The 22,173-nt window shown below is 45.2% G+C and overlaps 1 protein-coding gene across 2 annotated transcripts in view; it reads right to left on the bottom strand.

Moving 5' to 3' along the window:
• Positions 1-6,428: 6,428 nt before the first annotated feature.
• Positions 6,429-22,173, bottom strand: part of CCAR1 (cell division cycle and apoptosis regulator 1) — a 72,258-nt gene continuing 56,513 nt past the window's right edge. For both annotated transcript variants that reach the window (XM_044296286.1, XM_044296287.1), the window contains exons 21-25: positions 19,935-20,081; positions 19,281-19,401; positions 18,235-18,420; positions 16,745-16,950; positions 6,429-6,821 (exon numbers count right to left, since the gene is read on the bottom strand). In XM_044296286.1, the coding sequence (XP_044152221.1) occupies positions 6,768-6,821; positions 16,745-16,950; positions 18,235-18,420; positions 19,281-19,401; positions 19,935-20,081 (714 nt within the window). In that variant the 3' untranslated portion in view covers positions 6,429-6,767. The remainder of the gene's footprint in view (positions 6,822-16,744; positions 16,951-18,234; positions 18,421-19,280; positions 19,402-19,934; positions 20,082-22,173) is intronic.

The raw sequence follows: 22,173 nt of genomic DNA, 5'->3' as shown, positions 1-22,173 counted from the left end.
TACAGAGCTTGACGCTCTTTGAAATCCTTACAGGGTAGTTTCTTGATTGTGCCCTGCGGGTTTGATATGAGATCCAGCGCATTGCCCTCCAACTCATCAGTAATATGTCTTTTAAGGTGTTACCACTCTAATGTTTCCTTACGTGGGTGATAATGGTTGTAGCTCTTATGTTCATACATCCCGCGCTGGCTCATCTTCCACAGAGTTGCGTTGGCGCATTCTGGGGTTGGTGGGTCACCGCAGAATCTGTTCTGTTCTGCCCTACAAGCTGAAATGAAGTTGGGCGTGCTGTTTTCAAACCCATCATTGTTGTGCCGCACGAGGTATATGCCTAGTTAATGACTATATTTTCAGGCAATAACGGTTTAGTTTTTTTTTGTGTTTTTTTTATGCCTACTGATCCCACGCTTGCCCACCTTCTTTGAATTTTAGCTCAGACATTTTTAAGTGTTGGTGGGTCACCATGGAATCAGTCTTGCTTTGCCCTACAGGTTTACAGGGAAGGCAGATACTTTGCCACTTACTTCTTAGTAAAGGCGCCATATAGTGTCCATACAATGTCTGTTACCTAGGTAGTAATTGTTTAACTTTTATGTTCACTGATCCCGCGGTTACCCACGTCATCTGATTTACGGGGTTGCCGTGGAATTAGTACTGTTTCATTCAGCAGGTGTGAAATGGAGAGGGGCACTATGCTCCTTGACTTCTAGAGGCGGCGTCGTATATGGTGCTAGCCTAATTGATGTTAGATTACCCCAGTGGCAACTGTTATCTACTGTTTACATGGATCCCGCGATTACCCACTTCCTGCGGATAGATACCGGGCTTGCTGTCGTGGGGGTGGGTCATCGTGGAATCCCTAATGTTGCGTCTTGAAGGTCTGTAATGAGAGTTGACGCACTACTCTTCAGGCAATAGTCGTTATAGCTTCTATGTTCCTTTAATATCTGACTTTCTTTTTTTCACATTCTTTCTTCTATTTGATCTCTGTGTGATACATCCAAATGTGATTAGTTTTCCAAAGGGTCTCCTATGGAGTTGGAGTCGGGAGAAGATCTTCTATCGAAAACCTGTCTCTTACAGGGAATCGCACAACATTGGTTGTGTGCGATAACACTCCCTTCCCTCTCCATTTGGGACGCCATCCTGTAATTGGGGGGGTTTGGTGTTCCTCCTATTTGTTGCCTTTTATAAGGCGACTTATTTAATTCTTCTCACTCCTCTTCTTTCTTCTCTCTCTTTTCTTTTACTTTAATCTCTCCCTTTCTGTTTCCCCACCCTCAACTCATTCCATACCCTTGTCTATACCCTTTTGAAAATAAGCGCTTTCAAGGTAGCCTCTTTGAATGTTCGAGGGTTCAGCACCCCACAGAAAAGGCCTCAGATATTATATCAAATGCATAATCAAAAGGTTAGTGTTTTACTATTGCAGGAAACCCATTTTGGAGCGGGACAAGTACCGGCGCTCAAGAATAGATATTTCCCTCACTGGCATCATAGCCCCAGTACTAATTCTCGATCTAGGGGGGTTTCTGTGGCCCTACATAAGTCATTTCAGGGTACGGTTGTAGATGTCTGCATGGATGGAGAGGGGCGTTAAATTTTTCTTAAATTGAGGATTAACTCCTCGATGTTCACGATAGCAAACTGGTACCTTCCTAATGTTAAACAGCTTTCTTCTTGCAGATGCTTTCTGAGTAAGCTGGAGAAATTCATGGAGGGTCAGGTGATTGTCATGGAGATTTCAATTTTACGCTGAACCCAGTTTTAGACTCATTGGCGAGACAGAACACTGCCCCTTGTCGACAACTACGCTCATTACTCACACGTCTTCACTCCCTCCAACTCATTGATGTTTGGAGGATGCTACATCCTCACAGTAGGGATTATACCTTCTTTTCGCCTCCTCATCAGTCGTATAGCCGTATTGACCTTTTTCTTATAAGCCACCATATGTTGGCTTGGAATCCTGAGGCCTCTATTGGTGACATTTTACTTTCTGATCATGCCCCCATATTCTTTTCTGTGGAATTGCCCGATGCTTTGGCAAAACCGTGGAATTGGAGATTAAATAACAATCTTTTGAAACATGTGGTGTGTATGACGGACGGACGTGATGTCATCAGTGAATTCCTTCGAATTCACTCCACTGATCCCACTCCCCTTCCAATTCAATGGGAGTCAATGAAATGCGTCCTTAGAGGCACGTTCATAAAACATGGCTCTAGATTAAAGAGGGAAAAAGCGGTGACACTTGTAAAGCTATTGGCCCAAGCTCATGATCTTGAAAGATCGCACAAACTGACACTTTAACAGCACACATGTTGAATTGCTCAAGGTAAGGGACTCCATTAAAACCCTGATAGACCAGAAATATAGGAAATATCGTGAGCACGGGAGAAGACTTATGAGTTCTCAAATAAATGTGGAAGGCCTTTAGCTCGTTTGCTGCATCCCAGGGGCCCTCAACCCTTTATATCTTATATTAGGAAAGAAAATGGTACTAACACACATAACCCAACGGACATATTAGAGGTCTTTAGGGATTATTACTCTAAGCTGTATAATCTTAAAGGCCAATTTTCTGATATACCACTAACTGCACTAGAGAAGCGGATTCAAAAAATACGTCACTGAAACAGCCCTGCCCACGATATCTGGGACAGATAAAGAAAGTTTAGATGCAGATATCACTGAAGGGGATGTTAGAAATGTTATTAAGAACTCTCCAGGCGGGAAATGCCCAGGCCCTGACGGCTTCACAACAGCTTTTTTTTTTTAAACAACTTAGTGACCTACTGGCCCCTTTCCGTGCAAGGGTTTTTAACAGCATTGGTCCAGAGACTTGATTTACTAGACAATCGTTAGAAGCGCATATAAGCGTTCTCCCTAAACCAGGGAAAGACCATTCTCTATCATCTAATTTCCGTCCGATTTCATTGATCAATATAGATATCAAATTGTACTCTAAAATACTTGCAGATAGACTGGCCCCTATAATCCCAAACATTGTTCATACGGACCAGGTTGGGTTTGTTCGTGGAAGAGAAGAAAGGGATAACACTATTAAAACTGTACTACTTACGGATATAGCCAGAAATAATGCCTCGCCTTTATGTCTGCTCTCAATAGACTCTGAGAAGGCCTTCGATAGGGTCCATTGGTCTTTCCTTGACTTAACGCTACGACAAATTGGGGTGGGCCCCAAATGTTTTAATTGTATACCCGCCCTGTATTCAGACCCCACTGCAAAGGTAAGGGTTAATGGGTTATTGTCCTCACCCATACCGATTCGGAATGGGACTAGGCAGGGCTGCCCACTTTCCCCACTATTATATGTATTAGTGATGGAGCACTTGGCCACGGCCCTTCGTAAGAACCCATCCATCCATGGTCTTACAGTTGAGAGCAGGCAATATAAGACAGATTTTTATGCAGATGATCTTTTACTATATATCACTCAGCCGCGTATTTCTATCCCTTTGATCCTAAAAGAATTCGAGCAGTTCGGCCACTTGAGTAACTTTAAGGTCAATTACACGAAATCCGAAAATCCTCAACGTAACTGTTCCGCGTGGTGATTTTGCGAGTCTTCTGTCAGCCTTTAGATTCAAACATCAACCTTCTGCCATTAAATACTTGGGTGTATACATACCAGCTGATAGCAAGCACCTATTAAACTTAAACTACTTCCCTTTACTGGATAGGATAGTGAAGGATCTTGAGACTTTCAACAAAAAGGAGCTATCGTGGTTTGGACAGATTAACGCCTTAAAAATGGACATCTTACCGAAATTTCTATATGTATTTCAGGCAGTCCCACTCTCTCCACCATCCTCCTTTTTCCGGAAAGCCAAAACGGCATTCTCTCGCTTCATATGGGGACAGGGTAGTCCGCGGATAGGTCATTCCACCTTGGTCAGATCTAAACCCCAAGGGGGCGTAGGCTTACCGGACCTTAAGTTGAACCATTCAGCTGCAGTACTCATAAGATTGGCATCACAACGCAGTCACGAAACAATGGGTTGGTTTAGAACAAACTTTATGCTCCCTCCCTCTCAAATATATTGCTTGGCTGTCACCTGTGGATCGCCCACGGTCTTCTAACCACCCCTCCTTATTACAACATACCATCAAACTTTGGGACTCATTAACCCATAAGGGGATGGGTATCAGAGGACTCAGCCCACTCACTCCTATTTTTCATAACCCAGCATTCTCTGCTGGAATGGGCAGGGATTCATTTTTGGGCTTTAGGATCTCAGACGACCCTCGCTTTCATCACTTGATGCAAGGAAGTGCATTCTCGTCTCTATCAGTTATGTCCACTAAATTTCCGGACAAGAGGATACCTTGGCTGGAATATGAGAAAATTAAATCCTTCGTCTTGTCCAGGGGAGCACCGTTTGAAAAGTTGTTTATATTGTCTTCCCCACCGACTCATCTTGTTTCCTACCTGTATCAGATTCTTCTAACGGACTCACATAAAGGCAGCCCAAATTTCATAAGGGGCTGGGAGTCAGATTTAGGTACTACCATAGCAGAAGCTGATTGTCAAAAAGCTTTCCTATACTCTCATAAGCTTTCTATGGCGTGTGCCGCTCAAGAGAAGAACTACAAAATATTATCCCGTTGCTATAGGTACCCGGTCAGACTCCATAGAATTTTCCCTTCAGTATCAGGAGTTATGCTGGAGATGCTGCAAAGAAAGAGGTACGATGCTTCATGTGTGGTGGGGTTGTGACTTGATTAAACCCTTTCGGGACTCAGAATTCCAAGCCTTTAATAAAATTTCTCCAAAACCAGTTAATAATTCTCCTCAGGTGGCGCTCCTCTCCATCCCTCCGGGATCTATGTCGTCTCAAAAGGTGTCCTTACTAAGATTTTTTTTATTACAGCTGCCAGAACAGCGATCCCTAGCTACTGGCGCTCAACACAGGTTCCCACGATGAGAGATTGGTTTCAAGAAATGCAACAAATAGCTAGAATGGAGGAGATTTCGGCTGAGGCATCCGATTTGTCGGCTAAATATAGCAAGACTTGGGCTGGATGGGCTTCTGCAATAGAATCCCCTGATTTTCTGTCTTTTCTGGCGTTATGAGGTAGGATGACCTTTGTTTAGGGTGGTGATGAAAGCCTTACACTATATATCTCCCCTAGTGACAGGGATATGGTTCCCTCCCCTTCCTTACCCCCTCTTCCCTTTACCCTCCTCTTTCCTTTTCTTTCCTGTTTGACATTCTTTCTGTTTCTATCTTCTTTTAGATAGGTTTGAGTGCTCTGTTAATAAACTTTGCCCACCAAGATAGAGAGATCTTCACCTTTGTTGAAATCTTTACTATTTTTGTTTAAAGAGGTTTGCTTCTTGTCCCAATGCTCTCAACAGGACCCTCGAGTGGGCTTGTGACCATTTTACTGATGGAATCGTAGAAGTCATAAGACCTAGCACTGTCATGATCTCCCTGATTGAGGATCCCTTCAGCCATTGAAATTTTTGGATTTTCGGAAAAAAATGTTTAATGCACACAGAAGGTATCTTTATTTTGCAGATCCATTATTTGTGACCGAAATACAGGCAGACACAGTTGTGTGCATGGACCCTTTAGACTAGCATAGCCTCTTAAATCTAGCTGCTATTCCTTGGCTCTGCACCTGCCATACATAAGCCCTAAACTGCATAAGGGATAGTGGTTATCCTAACATGACAACAGTGATAACTATGATGGTTAATAGTATATAGATACAGAGTACACACTGAAGTCAGATCCAGGTAACAAAGAAGCCTGCAAAATGAGGGGGAGAAATCTTTAATTGAAACCAGATGTACATATTCTTATTAAGTGTTTTTTTTCTGGCCTTTTGTACAAAGGACATGCTGTGAACACTGCTGTACACAAAAAAAAATGTGAAGAAATTTTTTGTACCAGTAATTCATATGCATTACACACCTTCTTATGTTATTGCTTGGTAAGTCGTGTAAGCTGGGTAAGGAATTTCCACTCTTAAAACACTTATATTAAAGGGGTTGTCCGGGATTAGAGCTGAACCCGAACATATCCCCATTTTTACCCCTCTGGCTGCCCCGACACCCATTTTATGCTCCGATGCATTCCTTTGTCCTCCGCAGGATCGCGTAGGGCAAGGGCTGTTTGTTTATATTTTTACTCTGCTAGGCGGAGGCTTCCACCTAGCAGTGTTGGCAGTGATGTCACTGGCTCTGATGGTCGGGCTTTAGCACTGCCCTAGTTGTTTTAGTCCATTAGTGCCGGTGACTTAACTGAATCTCCTAAGAAAGCCTTTGCCCTGCGAGAGCAAAGGAGAGCATCGGAGCATGAAATAAAGGGGGCTGCCTGGGTAAAAAATGGGGGTATGTCTGGGTTCACCCCTTTAAAAGACCAGTTAAAAATAAATTGCAATTTTTCACAATCTTAGATTATTATTTTTTTATATGTACATAAAAAGTGGAAGGGATAACAAAAGGAAAAAATATATAGAAGATCCGTTTTCTTACACAATCTATTTTGTGGTTATTTTGCTATGACAAACTTATCCTAAACTTTAGCAAAATCTGTATTTTTCCACTTTATCCTGTCAGCTGCAGGCAATGGCGTAGAGGTGGCTCTTCACACATTAATAAAACTATATACAACTTTTCTCCATTAAATATCAAGTAAAACTACATCCAGTCTCTCATCACTTCCAAAACCATGATTTGTATTATATTATATAACATTATTCTTCTCTCTACAAGATGGGGAAAAGATGCGTCAAAAGCTGGCTCCGTTCTCCTTTGACTTCTCGTCGTCAGATGCCCCTGGATTCTGTGAACATGACAGACATAATCATACACAAGAAAAAACAATCCATTTTAATCACAGTCAACAATATTCTGAAGTAGGCCATATATTTATTTATTTATTTTATGCTCATATATATTGCTACTATATTCCGCAGAGCTTTACAGACATTATCATCCAACTGTCCCCAATGGGGCTCACAATCTAAGGTCCCTATCAGTATGTCTTGGGAGTGAGACAATAGCAGGTCTGTCCTTCTGTCGGACAATGTCCAGTGTGGTAACCTCTGTTGGTGCAAAAATAAAATCCTGCAAAATAATGATGCTGCTACAATCATAACTTGCAAAGAAATGCACTGTTTGGTGTCTGAGTAGCAGTGCCCAAATAACATGAAGCTACCGTGACCACAAAAAACGAGATTTTGTAAAAAAAAACAAAAAAAAAACAACTTACCAGTAAAATCTCTTTCCCGCTCTTCATTGGGGGACACAGAGACCATGGGTATAGCTATGTCCTCTAGGAGGCGTTGACACTAGTAAAAGCTGTTAGCTCCTCCCCTGGAGAGAGAGCTTCGGTTTGTGAGAAGCAGTAGGAGAAGCAAGTAAACCAACGAAACAATGTGGAACAGCAACAATGCCAAGAACCGAACCAGGTTCTAACAAGCAACAGCCACAACTGTGGCCGAACAACATTACTGGGCGGGTGCTGTGTGCCCCAATGAAGAGCGAGAAAGATTTTACTGGTAAGTTTTACAAAATCTCGTTTTCTCGCCCATATTCATTGGGGGACACAGAGACGTCCGAGAGCAGTCCAACAGGGAGGGAAAAACCACAGACCCATAAAGCAAGCACCCGTGCAGTCAACTAAGAACTATCGCCTGCAAGACCACGCAGCGACCATCGATGCATAAGTATGCACCTGGCAACTTGCGAACATGTGCAAGGAGGACTGGAGCCACCTTACATTACTGTGCAGCCAAAGCGCGATTCCTCCTAGCCCAAGAAGCGCCCACCACTTTGGGGGAGTGAGCTGTGACACCTAAGGGTGGAACCCCGCTCCGAGCGCGGTAAGCTGCAGCACTGCCAGACCGAATCAAACGTGCAATCGCCCTTTGGGGGCCGCCAATCCCCAGCGATGACCCTTCTGAGAGAAAAAGAGGGTTCGTACGCCGAGAGGGACTGGAGGCTGATAATATTGAGTAAAGCACTGACAACGTCCATAATGTAACTCCCTTTCGTAGGGCGCAAAGGAAAGGAACGTGCTATGGTAGTCAGAGACTACCTCCGGGAGAAGAAGGAATGCTGAGAAAACCATATTCAGATCCCAAGGCTGTAAGGATGATACAGAGGACCCATATGTGCCGCTCCTTGAAAGAAGATTACCACGGGCACCAGGGAACCTGGAAGGCTGCCCAAGACGGAAGCGCCAACACCTGACCCATCAAGGAAAAGTACAAAAGAGAGGAAAAAAACTAAAACAAAGTGAGGGGGACATCTTGGCTTCAGAGAAGCCTCAGAAGGACCCACAGGTCCCAGAATAGATACTGGCGATGCAGATATCCTGTCCCGAATCATAGCGAGGAAGGTATCCGCCGAAAAACCCTCTCCACGTTAGAACGGCAGTCTCAATAGCCACGCCGTCATTGAAAAGGTCATGTAAGACTGAACCCCCTGAAAGAAGGGATGTCTCTGAGTGGCAGTGACCAAGGGACGTCTCCAGGAGAACGAGGTCGGCGTATCACGCACGACGAGTCAGTTTCGGAGCGACTAGGATATGTCTGAATGTCCTCCATCCGGACCTTCCGTAGAACCCTGCGAAGGAGGGGAAGAAACTCCCGCCAAGGAGAATCAGGACCTCCATGGCGGATGCTTCCGGAACTCTGGCTCTGGAGAGAAGGCGGAAGCACACCCGGACCAAGGGAAGAGTCCCTGTAGAAGGAAGAATGTGGAGGGCGGCACAGCCCACCAGTTAGGACCAGATCGTGTCTGGAATGGAAAGGCACCAAACGAATACCCCATGCAACGCAGGTGAGGGAAGGTAGCAACGTAGGAACTACCGAGGCATACGGGGTGACAATGAACCATGAGCCAGAGGGGGAAATGCAGGAGAATCAAATAGGCTAGGTCTAAGCCCCTACTCTGTAAGAGACCGACGCTTTACAAAAGTAGCCAAAGATCAAGCGGCCGTGCCAAAAGAACTCCGCCCGAGAAGGAAGCCAGGCAAGGGAAGTCACACTGCAATGCCAGCCCCATATCCCAGCATAGGAGGGAACACCCGTAGAAGCCACCGATCCGGTGGTAGAGAGTCCACCGCCTAGCGAGGGGCTGTGTAGTAAGAACCCAAGCATGTAAGAAAAATAATACCGCTACCACAATGGTAGCCAGCGCTTGCCCCGGCAACGCAAAAATTGAGGGAGAGGCCCGATGCTATCCGTAGGAAAACAAGTGCCACACTGCCCCAGTCACGTGGAGCTAACCCTAAAAATTTTACCTGGAAGGGCGCTGAACAGGCGCAACTGCCAAGCTAGCTCCAGGATAGGACCCCTACCAGAGGGGGATGTCCCACCGCAGCGACCATGAACTCGAAAATTAGCAACAAGCCGCACCTGTGGAGGAAAACAAGCTGTAGGAGCTAAATCAGAGTCGCCAGCATAACCACTTCCCCAGAGAATGGGGAGTGGTGGATAGAGCATACGGAGTCAGCGAAAAGAGTCGACCCGCTGGAACGTACTCACTAGGTAAGTGCAACAGGGTATGTTTTACGTATTGATGCGGACAATATCAGGACCGACCGGAGCAACAGAGGCCCATGGAGGGGGGGGGGGGGGGGGGCTGTAAGACCCACAAGTGATGCTAGGATCCCCCTGGAAGACAGAGGATCTAATAATCAGGTGCGAAACCAGCACCAAAGGAAGGATGTAACGATGAATAGCCACCGTATCCACTGGTGGCACCCATATAACACTAGGGTAAGAGTGTCGGGCGCCTGCGAGAACCAACTGTAGCCACGCCCTCTTGGAAATAAGCGAAGGCACCTAAAGCCGTAGTGCCGCAGAAGATGTTTAGTTACTCCCCGCTAGTGGATCACTAGCGGAAGGGGGAAATGCGACAGAAGCGCGGTGATGTGCAACACTTCGCCTATGGAATGATAGCGGAGAGTCGGAACCGTATTCAATGGTAGAGTAATTAGCTACCTAAGGAAGGTGTGAGCAAATACTGGTCAGTGGTAGGGAGAATATCCCACAGCAAACTAGCGCATATGGCGTGGAGTGCAATAGTGCACCTAAGGGGGTAATGCATACAGCACATAATGTAACCAGTGACAATGTCATCGCGCCACAGATGGATCTGCATATGGCAGGTCCCGAACCCCAAGTCATTGTACTTAGTCCACCTATGGCAGGGGACAATGTATAAAGCAGGCACTTTATCCTGAAGTAGTCCAGTTACACCACCAAAGGAAGTGGGCAATGCATACGACAGTACTGCTGGCCACCTAGACGCAATCTCTGGAAGATTGCTTCGGACTCATATCAGGATCCGAATCAGAGATTCTCCCCTCTTTCTGGATGGAGTTCCCCAGCGAGGGAGGGTGTGTCTGAGCATGATTTTTAGGGAGGAAGAGTAGGGGAGCGGAAATATTCGAGGAGAAAATTGTCCTGCTGCGGTTCGCTTGCGCGTAGAGCTACCCTTCAGAATCTTGCCCCTGGCAGTTGTGGACCGCGCAGGCGGGGACTTATCAACCAAACCACCAGAGGGTGGAACGGAAACTCCCAGAAGTCTCCCCACCGGATTGCGAAGGTGGTGCATTATCAACCAAAGAACCCCGTAGGGTGGATGGGAGATTTCAGCAAACCCCACTGGATTGTGCAGGTAGGAGAATTATTAACCAACAACCAGGAGGGTGGATTGGGAATCCCAGAAGTCCTCCACTGCATGGCGCAGGTGGAGAATTCATCAACAAACGGTCCCGTAGGACGGATTGGGATCCTGCAGAGAACCTTCACTGAGTTGCGCAGGTGGAAAATAAAATCAACCAACCCTGCGGTGGTCAGTCACTGGATTTTGCAGGTGGAGAATCATCAACCAAACGGCCCCGGAGGACGGATTGGGATCCTGCAGTGGTCCCGCATTGGATAGTGCAGGTGGAGAATCATCAACCAAAACGGTCCAGGAGGACAGATTGGGATCCTGCAGCGGTCCCTCACTGGATTGCCCAGGTGGAAAGTCATTACCAAACGGCCCCGGAGGACGGATTGGATCCTGCAGGGGTCCGTCACTGGTCAACCAAATGGCCCGGAGGCGGTATTGGGAATTATGCGAAGGAGGGGGACCCGTATGGACGGACATGTCCTATGTTTTTTTTTTTTTATTATAAAACTAGGAAGCCGGCCTCAATGACGAGACAGTAAGGGGTTAAATCCTCCACTCATGTACAGTGTACTTAGAGAAGGGCCCCAGATAATCAGGTGCCAGCCTAAGAATGGTGGGTGGCCATGAAGGGTTAAGGCAGTGGCTCAGCAGGCGACTGGGGGAGGGGGAGAAGAATTTGCGCCAGAGTGCTGAATGGGGGCGTCACCCCGCCAGCCGGGGGTTGGGCAGAGAAGGCGCGGGCCGGAGCACCGATGTGGTCCACGGCCGATCGCGCTGTAGTTAACCCCTTCCGGAGCGGCGTGACGGCGTCCGCTCCAAGGGGTGTAATGTGGGAGGTGTCGGGGAGTGGAGTCTCCTCCGCATGTATGACCGTCTGCCCTGCTGGCCGACATATTTTTTGAGCGGGCGGTCGAACGCAGGGCGGTTAACCCCTTCCCGGAGCGGTGCGACGGCGTCCTCTACAAGGGGAGTAAATGTGGGAGGTGTCAGGGGGCAGAGCTCCTCCGCATGTGTGAACGGCCGCCCTGCTGGTCACCATATTCTTTGAGCAGGGGTGGCAAAAAATCGTGGCCGTAGCACCGAAGCGGTGCCAGACGAATGCAGGGTGGTTAACCCCCTCAGGAGCGGCGCGCCTGGCATCCGCTCCCGAAGGGGTGGAGAAAGGTAAATGCTGCCATGTTGGTTAGCGGAATATGTGCCGCTCCTTGCTGCGCTCCGCTCCCTGTGAGTAAATAAGGAATTAGCCGTAGGGAGTTACAAGTCCACCTAATTTGGTGCCACACCTATTAACCCCCATGTCCTTCTCAATCAACCAAACGGCCTGTGCCGGAGGGGAATGCTTCAGGGGTGCTGGGCTATGCTGAAGCCCTGTCTGGTCGGAGACTATTGCCACCAAGAGGGAGGGGGGACCAACCCAGAGGGTTAAGTACTCACCTAGTGCCGTGTACTCACCTCTCTTCTCTCTCCTGCCGCCATATTCACCCCTCCTCTGGTCCAGCAGGGTCACCCCTTCAGCTACTGGCACCATAGTGGCAGGACGCTGGAAAGGGGGGGGGGGCTTGGATGGGTGACCCCTTGGCTGGCGGGATGCAGGGGAGCGAGGCTGCCCTGGTCCACCTCGTCTTCTGTGGGGGAGGCAGCAGTGCGGGACACCAGTACTGGCACAACTCGACCCCGGGAGAACAGGGAGGCGAGGCGACCACTGTTGTCCCATCTGAAAAATAAGGAAAAAAATAAACTAAGATAAAAAATCTTCAGGAGCTTCCCTGCAGAGCAGGGAGGTCTTGCCTCCTATTGACACTAAAAAAACTGAAGCTCTCTCTCCAAGTTGGAGGGGGTATAGCTGCCATGGGAGGAGCTAACAGCTTTTACTAGTGTCAACGCCTCCTAGAGGACATAGCTATACCCATGGTCTCTGTGTCCCCCAATGCATATGGGCGAGAAAAATGCTATGCTTAATCTAATAATAATGCTACACAATGTCTTGTCTAAATAATACTGCTATACACTTAACATTAGGATATGTGGCAGTCACAGGCATCAGGTGCCTGGCCATCTGTGGTGTCCCTTTCACCAGATGAGGCTGATGTGCCCTGTACAACCACATAAGCAATGCTGGTGAAGCCCATACTAACCCATCTCACTGCTCTTTGCCAAAGGCTGTCAAGGCATGCTGGGAGTTGTAGTTTTGCAACAGCTGGAGGCACACTGGTTGGGAAACACTGGTCTAGGTCACCTCCCCCAAGCCATATGAAGAGCAGTACTACATGAACAGAGCAGCTGCAGATCACTAAGTTGTATGTCCATGCTCATCCTGTTCCTATGCTGTGCACTGACTGACAAGTAGTGGAATACACTGAGAGGACTCATCCTGGAGTCCTCCCCATGATGTACACATGCTCAAGAGTCCTTGCACCAATATGCAGGTGCACACTGGAGGAACGGGGACGAGTATGGATATATAAATTATTGATCCGCCGTCGGGGCAGCGGTAATATTCATGCAGTACTGTCCTTGATAGGGCTTGGGAGAGGCGAGACTCCCTTTAAGGCTCCATTCACACGTCCGTATAATGGGTCTGCATCCGTTCCGCAATTTATTCTCTATGAGGACAGAATGGATGCAGAGAGCACACTATGCGCTCTCCGCATATGCATTTCCGGAGCGCGCCCCCGATCTTCCGGTCTACGGCTCAGGAAAAAAAATAGAACATGTCCTAATCCTGTCCGCAATTGCGGACAAGAATAGACATTTCTATGGGAGTGCCGGCCGGGTGTATTGCGGATCTGCAGTGCACTACGGATGTCTGAATGGAGCCTAAAAGTGGTAAACCAGAAGTGATGTGCTTATAGGGGTTGTCCACCAGTCAGAAACATTATGAATGCCCCCCAAATAGTAAAATAATAAACTTTGTAATATACTTGCATGCACCATCATAAATTAAGGGCATCCTCTAACAGTCCATGTGCCTAGAATGAAATCTATGCTAGGTCGTAGCTGGCGTAGACCTCACACAAAACTGATGTCATTGATGGTAAATCTGCCAGGGATGCCACCCATGCCATGTACCCTTTTCGGAAAGCAGTGAGGGTGGCGAGCAGTTTTCTGGTCTACAGTCTTGATAAATTAGCCCAGTTTTACAATTTTTTGTGATTTTTCTCTTTTTATTATACTATAAGATATCAATGTATTAAAAAGAAATAAAATCCTGTGGTTTTCACACTGGCCACTGAGCCTAATAATTAGGGAAGAGTGAAGCAAGCTTCGGATGTCGCTTTGTTCAAAACTTCGGTTTAATGCTGTACAGATATACGTACACCATTAAAATGTATGCCCTCGGATGAGACAAGGTCAGTTATTCAGTGATAACTTTGGTATTAGATTTTTAAACTGGAAAACCATTTTTAAACTTGGATCCAAACTTGGCTTCGGTTCCGACTAGTACCTAATAGCTGACTTCGCCTCGTCGGAGGCTGTACATTTTAATGCTGTACAGAGACCGATCTTGGTACAGCATTAGGCCTCATGCACACGACCGTGGTGTGTTTCGCGGTCCGCAAATTGCGGATCCACAAGACATGGATGGCGTCCGTGCGCGTTCCGCAATTTGCGGAACAGCAGGGACAGCCTTTAATATAAATGCCTATTCTTGTCCGCAAAGCGCGGACAAGAATAGGACATGTTATATTTTTTTAACGGGGCCACAGAACGGAGCAATGGATGCGGACAGCACACAGAGTGCTGTCCGCATCTTTTGCGGCCCCATTGAAGTGAATGGGTCCGCATCCGAGCCGCAAAAACTGCAGCTCGGATGCGGACCTGAACAACGGTTGTGTGCATGAGGCCTTAAACTAGCATAAATCTAGGATCTGAAGCTCGCTTCGCTCATCCCTACTAATATGTTGAGATTTCCTGTTCTATAAATAATTTTCAGCAGTCATCTATCATCATATATCACATGCAGTAATACAATGAAAGATAACACAGGATCCAGCATTCACAATAGGTGATGGTAACAGCTTATATACTGCCCTTCCCGCACAATGACATGACACAGAGTATGCCTAGAAAACTCTCCCATAGAAGTCAATGAGTCCCCTGTAGTCTATTGTGTCTATGTGCCACGTTGGCTGCAGTAACGCATATTTCTAAATGCCGTTAACAGCTCAGGCAAGATGGCTGCCCTATAATCATGTTTAGCAAATAGAATTTATAATTTTATAATAACAGATTAGAAAGAAAAAAAAAAAAAAGAAAGAATATGACAAATTCCCTTTAAAAGGAAACCTGCCAGGTCCTTTATGCTGAAAGTTGTGACAGATATGCAGATTTTGGTTAATGTGCACTGTACATATTGAACTTTGCAGCATGAGACCAGTCCACATAACCACTACACAGAGTAGTAGTATTTTCCCCTCCCTAGACCACCAGGTTAACTTGTTGCCAAATGCCATTCATTTCTATGGGATCACCGCTACTCTGCTATCCTGACCATGACACACGTCGTCCGACCTGTGTCGCTCTGTAGCCGTACCCTAAAAGTGATGGAACAAGACGAGTCAATTACAGCTTTGCAGATAATACCAGAGAAGAGCTAATAGTACACATTTGGTGCCTATAATTGAAAGGCACTGTAGTAAGAATTTGCCGTCTCCCTTCACATACAAGACCCAAAATGAACTGTTAGTTGTGGCAACAGTGACATCTGCAGGTTGTAATTAGGTGACAACTAGGGATGAGCGAATCGACTTCGGATGGAACATCCGAAGTCGATTCGCATAATACAGTATTAGAATGTATTGGCTCCTATGAGCTGAAGTTATTAGTTTGCGAAGTCTCGCGAGACTTCGCATAATAAATTCAAAAATCTATTTCTACTGTAATTTTTTTTTTCCTGAACTCGGGTTCGGTTCCAAGTGGTAATCAGATCAAGAAGTTGCGCCAAATATTAGACAATAGTGGCCAGAGCAAAAATTCCAGGAATTTTTATTTTTGTTTATATATATATAGAATACATAGAAAATTTAAAACCTAAAAAATTCTTTAAGAATATGTTAAACATAAAAAAGTGATTTAATCAGCAGGTCATTTTCTGATTCCCTTTAAAAAAAAACAAGACATTGGACCTATCTAGAAAGACAGCTTTTGTCCTCCTGGTAAAGAGCGGGGGGGGGGGGAATCACCATCTCAGGCTCAGTCAGTTTGAAAATGTTGTACTTTAAAACAGAGGTTGTCAGCAAAAGTTTCAGAAAGTATGGGGTGCGTGGTGTGTAGTACCTTCCATTAATGCAAATGATACCATTTTGGAGTGTGCATGACTTTTGGATCACATTTTATTTCATTTTTTTGGGTAAGACAAGCAATGAAAAAACTGCAAATTGGCCATTTTGACCCCTTTTTTCCGTTACGCCATTTGCCGTATTGGATTTTTTAATTTTAACATTATGGCAGTTTTCGGTCACAGTGATACCTAGGCTGTTTATATGTATTGTTATTTAGACATTTTTATTATACGGAAAGGGGGGTGACTTAAACTTTTATTTCTTATATTTTTTTTAAAAAATCAATCATTTTAAGGCTTATAAATTATGTTTTTTAATTTTTAATTTTGACCTATAAGCGATTAAAAAAATGACAATTTCTTAGCAATTTGTTAATTTCTTATGTTGGCCTGCCATCTGGTGGCCAAAATAAGAACTGCAGCATTAATGCTTAGAATTTCTTGAGAGATTCAGAGCATTCAGCGCATGTACTGAGGTCCCGATTGGCCGCACGGGGCTTCAGGTTTTTGCGCATTCAGGTGCTGTGATCTCACTTGATCACGGCATCTAAAGCATTTAATTACCGCGATCAGTATTATTGCCTGTTGCGGTAATTAGCCGCAGGTCTCTGCTGTTTGAAACAGCAGAGACTTGCTAGCCATGACGACCGCTGCACGCGCGAGCGGATGTCATGCTTGCACAGCGCTACCAGCGCCATACATGTACGGAGCTGGTAGCGAAAGGGTTAAAAAATAACAAAAAATTTAAATTAAATAATAAAAAAGAAAGCTATACAGCAGTACATTTTCCATACCTTGTTGAGAACACTCTGAATCCCCTCCATGGTGGCAGACAGTTCTCTCATCGTCTTGTTTAGTTGGTCCTCATACTGGCAGTTCGTGTCTTCCAGGGCTTTCAAGCTCTCTCTCAAGCGGCTCAGATCACATTTTGCATCTTTCAACTCTCCAGACAAGCTTTTATTCGAGGCTTCTAATTGGAAAATTGACTTTTCATCTTCCTCTGTGAGAAATTAAATGTAGACTTATCAAAAAAAAAAAAGAAATGCTATCAAGGCATTTACAGACTAACAAATAAGCCATAAACCAACTTCAACACCAGCCCCAGCCCATAATAAAGATACAGCCCAGGCTTATTGTGCACTGCAATCACTATGGCAAACACCTATACCTACAAGCCTACTTAAAGGGTTTGTCCCATCTCAACATGCATGGCAAAAATATGTCATCCGTGTCAGATAGGTGGGACTTGCACCCATCTCCAGAAGGGGGCCCCAAGGGAGAGCTGCCGTGCATGTGCATCGCCCCTCCATTCACCCCTATGGGCGTTCCCAAAATAGCCTATAGTCCCATACCGGTGAATGGAGAGGTGTCCACGCATGTGCGGCTTGCTCTCCATTCATTGCTATAGGATTTCTGCTGAGTGCCCTTACTCGGCTATTTTCAGAACAGCAATGAACAGAGCACCTCCTTCACTTAAGGCCTCATGCACACGACCGTTGTTTTGGTCTGCATCCGAGCCGCAGTTTTTGCAGCTTGGATGTGGACCTATTCACTCCGTGTGCAGTCCACATCCGTTGCTCTGTTCCGTGATCCGCCCAAAAAAATATATAACCTGTTCTATTCTTGTCAGTTTTGTGGACTAGAATAGGCAGTTATATCAATGGCTGTCCGTGCCGTTCCGCAAATTGCGGAACGCACACGGACGCCATCCATGTTTTGTGAATCCGCATTTTGCGGACTGCAAAACACACAACGGTCGTGTGCATGAGGCCTAAGGGGTCCTGTATTGGAAATAAAAGCAGGTCTCAGATGTGGGACCCGCACCTGACATTTATGGCAAGTCCTAGTGATAGGAAATAAATGTTGAGATTGGAATACCCCTTTAAGCTAGTGCAGACATAGTAAAAATTGATGTGTTGAAGCAAGGTGGAGCAAGTAATAAACATGGGAATGTCATAGAATGTAGCAGGTTTATCTAATGCTCATACAATGTCTTACTCCAATAATTTATCACAATGCACACTGAATGAATGTGAACCCAAATGTTGGTGTGACCTTATAGCACAAAGCCGTTACTGTTGTCAACACAGCAAAATCCACCACCTATGAATTTTAGCCCTGACGAGGGTGATGAAATGCACATGGCAACTCATTGCATGACTACTGCCAATGGGTATTTAAACCATGGTGGCCAAGAAACAAAACATTGTTATTACAGAACCAACTTGCACCTCAGTACGTGGCCGCACAAATTTTAATCTGCCCTTTTACTATCCTCTCATACCTGTTTTGGACTGAAGAGTCTGCAGCCTCTGTTCTAACTCGGCCCGAGCCTTTTCACTCTTCTCTAATTTCTGCAGAAGACTTCCGATATCAACCAATGCACCTTTGTAGACAATAAGGCCATTTTTCTCTTCCACATTGGACACTTCGGATCTTGACGTTTTTGATGGCAAAAGCAAACGATTTCCTGGAAAGAAAGTAATATAACTTTTGATTTAGCAAGAAAGAACTGCAGAACAAGAAAAAAAAAAAAAAAAAAACACACAATAAAAAAAATGATTAAGGGTACTTTCACACTAGCGTTAAAGTTTTCCGGTATTGAGTTCCATCACAGGGGTTCAATACCGGAAAAAAACGCTTCAGTTTTATCCTAATGCATTCTGAATGGAAAGCAGTATGCATCAGGATGTCTTCAGTTCAGTCCCTCTTACGGTATTTGGCCGGAGAAAATACCGCAGCATGCTGCGGTATTATCTCCAGCCAAAATTCCGGAACACTTGCATTATTACATTAAAATGTATTTCAAGTGTTCCGGATAACCGGATCCAGTTTCCCGGTCTGCGCATGCGCAGACCTTTAAAAATGCAAAAAATAAAAATAAATACTGGGTCCGGTGTTTCAATGCATTTGTCAGCAAACTGCCTGCCGGAATCCAACAACGCAAGTGTGAAAGTACCCTAAAAGGGTTGAGCACCTTTATGGTTTTTGTAATCCCCCCCATCCCCAATGGGCAGACCTGCAAAGGAAAGCATACTTACCCGTTTCCTGGCGCTGGCTCCCCGCTCCTTCTCTTCACGGCCTCGGCTGTTGCACTGCTCTCCCAGGATGTAAACTTCCGCTTTAACACTGCTGCAGCCAATCGCTGACAGCAATTGGCTGCAGCAGCATCAAACAGAAACTTTACATCCTGGGAGTGCAGTGGAGCAGCCGAGGCCAGGAAGAAAAGGAGCGGGGAGCCAGCAAGTAAATCTGCTTTTCTTTGTAGGTCTGAGCACCTTCCGCCAAAAGGTGCACAACCCCTTCAAACAGACAGTGGATGACAAGTACCTAGAATGTCTTCCTGCATGGAATCCAGTTCCTCGTGGCTTCCGTCATCACTACAGGTGTCGGTTAACTTGCGGTAGTAGCACGATTCCTTCAGCATTACTTTACCAAAGAGTTTCTTCACCTGTTGGCAAAACATTTCAGAATCATTCTGAGCAGAGGGAAATAACATGCAAAGGGTGGACAAGTGACATACCTGCCACACAATTCTACACCCAATATAGCTGCATATAGACCGAGGCACCATCCCCAAACATACCAGCTGAACTAAATGGCTACTAATTTAGGCAAAATTTCAACGGAAAACAAAGACTTAGTTAAGAAAACTTTTCATGGGTAAATAAATATCTTTTTTGGGGGCAGATTCTGCGTGGTAATCCACTATTACATAATTACTGAAATGGGCTGCCCTCAATTCCATGTGCTCTTTTAGTCTAACCAGGGACAAGAACTGCTGACAGAAGCATCTCTCGCCCCTAGGGATCTTGCACATCAGGGCTGTACAGGGAAATCTTCAACGCTGCAGGAGCAATGTGTACTCAGCAGGCTTTTCTGTATAGCATGGGGGTGGCAGGACGTTACACAACCAGCTGAACCGCGGGTGAGCCGACAAATGAGCACCATCTATGTGTTCTACGAACAGAATGTAGCAGGTACCTGAGCCCTAGACAGATGCAGTCCAAGCGTGTAGATGATTTCTTCTAAATCTTTTTCCATAAGGTAACCACAATGGCTTTGATCGAAATATACAAATGCCATGAGCAGATCTTTATTCGTGGTAATCATTTGCTTCTTCTCTTTCTCCTAGAGAAACATAAGGATGACAAGTCGGGTGAGTGTGCTAAGTGATTGTGGACAGCACAAAAGTCACCGAGGTCTCTGCAGATCAAAGTTGAGATTGAAAAGTGCCAGCCATAGTACATACAGCTGAATAGCTAATCTGCCTATTTAAGCAGTAATAATTCCTCCCATCACTGCAAAATTGTGCATATTCGCCTTTCAGCAGCTCTGAAAAGCTGGGTAGCATGTGGGGGTATGTTGGAAAGCAACTACATATATAGTATATACGTCCTATAACATTATAGTTATAGATGTACTGTGTAAAGGATGCATGTACCAAGTGTTAGCCTTCATTACATCTCTGCAGAGGTTGTTATCCAACTTTTCAGGTCTGTCGAAATCCAAGTTTGAATTTTTATGTAGTATAGTATTAAAATGGCTTTTTACCATTCACGGTCCTGGAAAAGCTGGGTGATGGCAAATTATGTTGCCCTGGTACCAGATGACAGATTAGATTTGCATACTGTATCAGGGCAGCAATGTGTGTATGATTCCCCATGACAATTCCTCCATGCTGTAGCATAGCCAGACAGATTTGTCATTCATTTGTCCCGGGAAAGCTGGGTAACAAATGATATAGACTTGTAATAGGGACTGCTAAATACTAAGTCTACCTAACTCCTAAATAGCGTCATAGCTAGGCAGAGTTGCCTTTTTAAGCTCCTAAGAAAGCTGGGTTACAACCATGTGGAGCTGTAAAAGAGACTGCAGGATACTAATACCTGTCCCTACCGCCAAATAGTGCCATAGGGAGGCAGATTTTCTTTTAGGGTCCTGGGAAAGCACACTGTAAGGGTAACATTATATGATCAGCGTGTACAGCGCCACAAGACTTGTAAGCCAGCTATCCCACACTGATGAATGTCAGGTTTGCCTAGACAGACAGTAAATCAAATCCCTCCTGCCTGTACAGGTAAACTTGACATTCAGGTATGTAGAAAGCTGGACCGCAGTTTCTGTAGTGTCAATGGTCTGACACTGTCTAAGGCTACTTTCACACTCGCGTTTGGTGTCAATCCGTCATGGATCTGCACGGACGGATCCGTTCAGATAATACAACTGTCTGCATCCGTTCAGAAAAGATCCGTTTGTATTATCTTTAACATAGCCAAGACGGATTTGTTTTGAACACTATTGAAAGTCAATGGAGGACGGATCAGTTTTCTATTGTGCCAGATTGTGTCAGTGAAAACGGATCCGTCCCCATTGACTTACATTGTATGTCAGAACGGATCCGTTTGGCTCAGTTTCGTCAAACGGACACCAAAACGTTGCAAGCAGCGTTTTGGTGTCCGCCTCCAAAGCGGAATGGTGACTGATCTGATGCATTCTGAGCAGATCCTTTTCCATTCAGAATGCATTTGGGCAAAACTGATCTCACAAACGGAAAGCCAAAACGCCAGTGTGAACGTATCCTAATATCTCTGTGAGAGGTTTGTAAGAAGATGCTGAAGTTTTACAGTTTCTTCCTCTTTCACAGTGCTCTGGGTGTCCATTAAAGTGAAAGCAATGCTAAGCCCCGCTCCTTTCCCCTGAACTTCCCATTTTGTCTGTGAGCTCATGCTAGTGCACAGAGTTGGTCCCCATCTGAAGATGAAGGGGCTGGGAGGAAGGAGGCACTTGTCTGTCTGCAGGATATCTGCTAAAACTGCTTTCTGTAGCAGATTGCAGATGTCCATGCAGGAGAGTTAAGGACAAACTTTCCTTAGCAGGTTCCACTTTTTTTTCCAGGGTTTAGCAATTTAAATGGCAACAACCAATAAGGCTGCTGTGCAAAACATGGTCACCACAAAAACAGAGAAATATCAGGATATCTAATGAAATGAAATATATTTACCAAACTTTGCAATTACTCATATATATATATATATATATATATATACACATATATACACACACACACACACACACACACACACACACACTATCTATACATCTACATCTATCTCTATTGTGAGAGATAGAGAGAAATAAAACACACACACACACACACACATATATATATATATATATATATATATATATATATATATATATGTATACTGTATTACTCTTT

The sequence above is a fragment of the Bufo gargarizans genome, chromosome 6 (genome assembly GCF_014858855.1).
Source record: "Bufo gargarizans isolate SCDJY-AF-19 chromosome 6, ASM1485885v1, whole genome shotgun sequence".
Classification (NCBI taxonomy): Eukaryota; Metazoa; Chordata; class Amphibia; order Anura; family Bufonidae; genus Bufo; species Bufo gargarizans.
Note: the sequence above shows the minus strand (reverse complement) of the source record. Positions and strands in the feature narration are given on the sequence as shown.